Genomic DNA, 3980 nt, shown 5'->3' on the forward strand with positions numbered 1-3980 from the left:
AAAAAAATTGAAACCCTTATTTTCACTTGAAAAAAGTTTGTAAATCCTTATAAACCCAATGATTTCATGTAATAATGATGCACAAAATGTGATTCTAAGTATGATGAACCTTAGATTTATAAAAAAAACTTGAAAATCTAAGGTTAAAGTTGAAAAAAGTGAGTAAAGATTCAAGAACTTACTATTCAAATGTTTCAACTTTCAAGTTCAAGCCTTCAAGGTTCTTCTTGGACTATGTTTCTCTCCTTCTTTGAACCATTCACTTCCATAATGTTTCTTTCAATCTACCATTTGAGTCTCCAAAAAGGTGTGTGAATCAAAGGGGAAGAAAGAAGCAAAATATAGAAAACTATTGGTGAGAGTGTGAAGTGTTTGTTTCAAACAATAAAAGGCACATTCACACTTAAGTAGTCGTATCGTACCGATACGGTACGATACAGCTCGATACGGTTCGATACTGCACGATACCTTCGATACGGTACCGATACTCGGGAATTTTCAGATTTTCAAAAGTTCGTATCGCAGAGTATCGTACGTATCGGTACCGATACGGTATGGCACGATACGATACGCCGATACACAAAAGAGGGCCCAAAATTCCCCGTAGTGTATCGGTATGTATCGTGCTGATGCCTATCGATACGGATACGTATCGGCCGATACGGCACGATACGCACCGATACTTAAAACCATGGTTGGGAATATGCCCAAAATCTTATAATTGTTTTGGTAATAACAAACAAACAATAGCTTTAACTGTGTGTGCTAAGTGGTGGTTAGTACAAGAAGACAACTCAAGCTATGCATATTTGGAGTATCAAGTCAAGACACGAAGATCAAGAGTAGGGGTGTCAATTCCTAAACCGAACCGGTAAAACCGGCCGGACCGAACCGATAACAACCCGGACCGAACCGAACCGAAGCCTTATTGGTTCGGTTCGGTTTCAAGTATTGTAACCCCAAAACCAAACCGAACCGCACCGAAAACCGGATGAACCCGAAACCAAACCGAAACCGGCTCAAAACCCGGACCGAAACCGAAACCAAACCGGTAAGAAACCGAAACACTCCAAAATTCATTAAAAAAATTAAAATTTGAATAGTCTTGTATACATTTGTATGGAAAATCGAATTCAAACTAGACCAAAAATCAAAACCAACCCGGTTACAAATCGATTTAAGAAATCGAAGTTCAACAATTCATCATTTGGTTGTTTCCTAATGGCTCCATACCGGTTTAAAAAACCGATCCAAACCGAAATGAACCTAATACATCCAAACCGGTACCAACCCGAACCCAAACCGCACCGAAACCGACACCGGACCGAAACCGATAAATCCTTATTGGGTCGGTTTCGGTCACTTCCAAACTCACACCGAAACCGGTGGAACCGGACCGAAACCGCACCGACCCGGACCGTTGACACCCCTAGTTCAACCCAATATTAATTCTGAAGGTCCCACTCCATCAAATCCGGTAATGGTGGAGCTATTTAGGACATTTCGCTGTCCTTGTGAGAGGATTCCACAGATAATCGGTGTGGGAGACCTTTTCCGTTTGTTAAATATGACTGGACATGAAGTATCCAAAAAGGTAAAGTCAAAAACAAAACTAGGGCCGGCCCCACAAGCCACAATCCCCATTCTGCCCCTAGGTCCCTAACCTCATCTATCCATACTTGGAAATGATGCAACGTCTGAAACAAATCCATTGACGTTCAAAGGCGCGCCATACTTTAAAGGTTCTCTATCACACCAATCATCCGTGGACACGTTTTTAAAGTTATTTTATCCACGTCATCCATCGCTCGATATATATCCCCCGCGTCCCGTAAACGCTTCGCCTTCTCTAACTGCATTTCTCGAACGGCCTTCATCTTCGTCGTTAGGGACGTTGCGTCTGAATTCAGACAATGGAAAGCTCTGCTATTAATCACAATCCGACCGCCGACGATGAACAGGAGCGCATCTCCCGGCGAGTCCGACGCCTCTCCTTGCATCTCACACCTGTAATTGCTCGTCCTCTTCCTCTCGACGACAATCAGCAGCTTCAGATGCTAACGTGCGCTAGGGCGAAGCTTAATGTCAGCAAGGATCTTCTCTCCGATTACATGAGAGGGAAACACAAAGATATCCAAGAAAAGATCTTCGAATATTTCAATTCCAGACCTGATCTCCTAACGCCGGTGGAGATCTCCATGGATGAACATAGGGAGCTTTGCATGCGACAGATTCTGGGAGTGGTTAGGGAAGCTGGCGTCAAACCTTTAAGATATGTCCACGAAGATCCTGAAAAGTATTTTGCAATCGTCGAAGCTGTTGGGAGCATCGACACGTCGCTCGGCGTTAAGTTTGGAGTGCAGTACAGGTAATTTTAATCGATTCAGTAATTCAATTCTCAATGATAGATTTTCTATGAATTTCTCTGTTTCAGTAATTCAATTCTCAATGATATCTTTTCTATGAATTTATCTTTGGTGTTTTGCTCAAATTGTGTATTGGTTCGTATTGAATATGAGAAAGAACTGTTGGACTTGATTATGATTGGCCTTTTGTACCCTTATCATCCTTTCACCTGTCAATCCTTTGTTACTCTTGAATTTCTGAGTTAGGGCGTAGTCCGGTGCTAGACTTTCGCATTTTTTGGCATAATCTTCACTTTTGGACTTGAGCCGGCATTTTCAAGTTCTGGCAACACGAGCTCTTTATCAGTGCACCTAGAAACAGCACCTACTTAAGATTGAAACACATCATAACGTAAGATTGAAATTTCTGTGTAAGACTGATTTCACATCTCTGTGGTTGAGTTAGTTGAAGTGGAAGCATAATTTCCCTTAAATATGGTTGGAACACACCATAAAATACTGAAATAGAGAACATCTTAAAAAGCAATAGCATTCAAACCTAACAAAACTACTGAATGAATATCAGCGTAAAAAATTTGTTATCAGCAATCCAGCATGAAATTTGTATACACTTAGCAGAACGAGATCCAACACATTGTTGCCTCACGGACTGTCTCTTGGCACAGGGAGAGGCCAAAAAAAATAAAGTTTTGGAACATTATGAACAGTTACAATCTAGCAAATTGAAATAATATTTTGTTGGGTAAGCCGACTGATTACACCGGGGATGGAGGCTTGCAATTGTCATGCCATATCTTATGGCCCTACAGATCCATGATCTCTTAATTCTCAAGAAGTGGTAACATTGCCAAAGCAAGACTGGTCTTCTGTTCAAAGCCTTCTACCCCATACTAGATTCCTCCTGGCAAGGTTTTGTGAATTTTCCGCTCATGTATGAGGCCCTTCCAATTAGGCATAGGGATATATTTTAGGTTCTAAAGTTAAATATGTAGGTTCTAAAGTTAAATATGTAAGTCCATTGTTACTGTTGAATTATAAAGTTTTCAGGCAATTTCTATTGATCCATAACTGACCATCTTTGTCTTTTTTCTCTAATAGATAGATAACAGGGTAATTTTATTGCTAAAAATAAAATAAAGATCATGCATAAAGTACAGAAACAACAGTAATAGGAAAAGCCTACACCCAAGTCCATGATCAAAAACATTGGAAAGAATGTGCTATATATTTAATGATTCTGGTATACTAGTGATGCAACATAGTAGTCCTACACTTTAAGAAAAGGGGCATTCTGAACGCTTTACTTTGGTAGCATCTCAGATTTAATTCAATTAGCCACTCAGTGGACCTAATATTACATATTATAACAGACTCTGGGTTCTTTTAAATATATAAAAATAGTTTCTTTAGTTTTTTTTTTCTAGGTAAAAACGAGTGGGGTCCATCAGAAACAAATTCTAGATTATGTCAAGGAAAAAAAATGAGGATATGTGTCTCAAATCAGTTCTGGATTTTTCATTGAAGTTAGAAAAAAATGTGAAGGGTTTGTTTAATGTTCATAGTTTCTTACCCCTACCCCCTACCCCCTTCCCCCTTCCCCCTTCCCCCTTCCCC

General features: G+C 40.0%; 1 protein-coding gene across 1 annotated transcript; it reads left to right on the forward strand.

Moving 5' to 3' along the window:
* The first annotated feature begins 1851 nt into the window (after positions 1 to 1851).
* On the forward strand, positions 1852 to 2372 carry LOC122074323 (acyl-coenzyme A oxidase, peroxisomal-like). Its single transcript, XM_042639151.1, has one exon. It carries the CDS (start codon positions 1914 to 1916, stop codon positions 2370 to 2372), a length of 459 nt encoding a protein of 152 aa, XP_042495085.1. The 5' UTR covers positions 1852 to 1913.
* Positions 2373 to 3980: the final 1608 nt, after the last annotated feature.

This window comes from Macadamia integrifolia, chromosome 3, assembly GCF_013358625.1.
Source record: "Macadamia integrifolia cultivar HAES 741 chromosome 3, SCU_Mint_v3, whole genome shotgun sequence".
Classification (NCBI taxonomy): Eukaryota; Viridiplantae; Streptophyta; class Magnoliopsida; order Proteales; family Proteaceae; genus Macadamia; species Macadamia integrifolia.

What these genes read in the sequence shown, in the direction of transcription:
- LOC122074323 (XM_042639151.1), top strand. Translation starts at nt 1,914, where the DNA reads ATGGAAAGCTCTGCTATTAATCACAATCCGACCGCCGACGATGAACAG.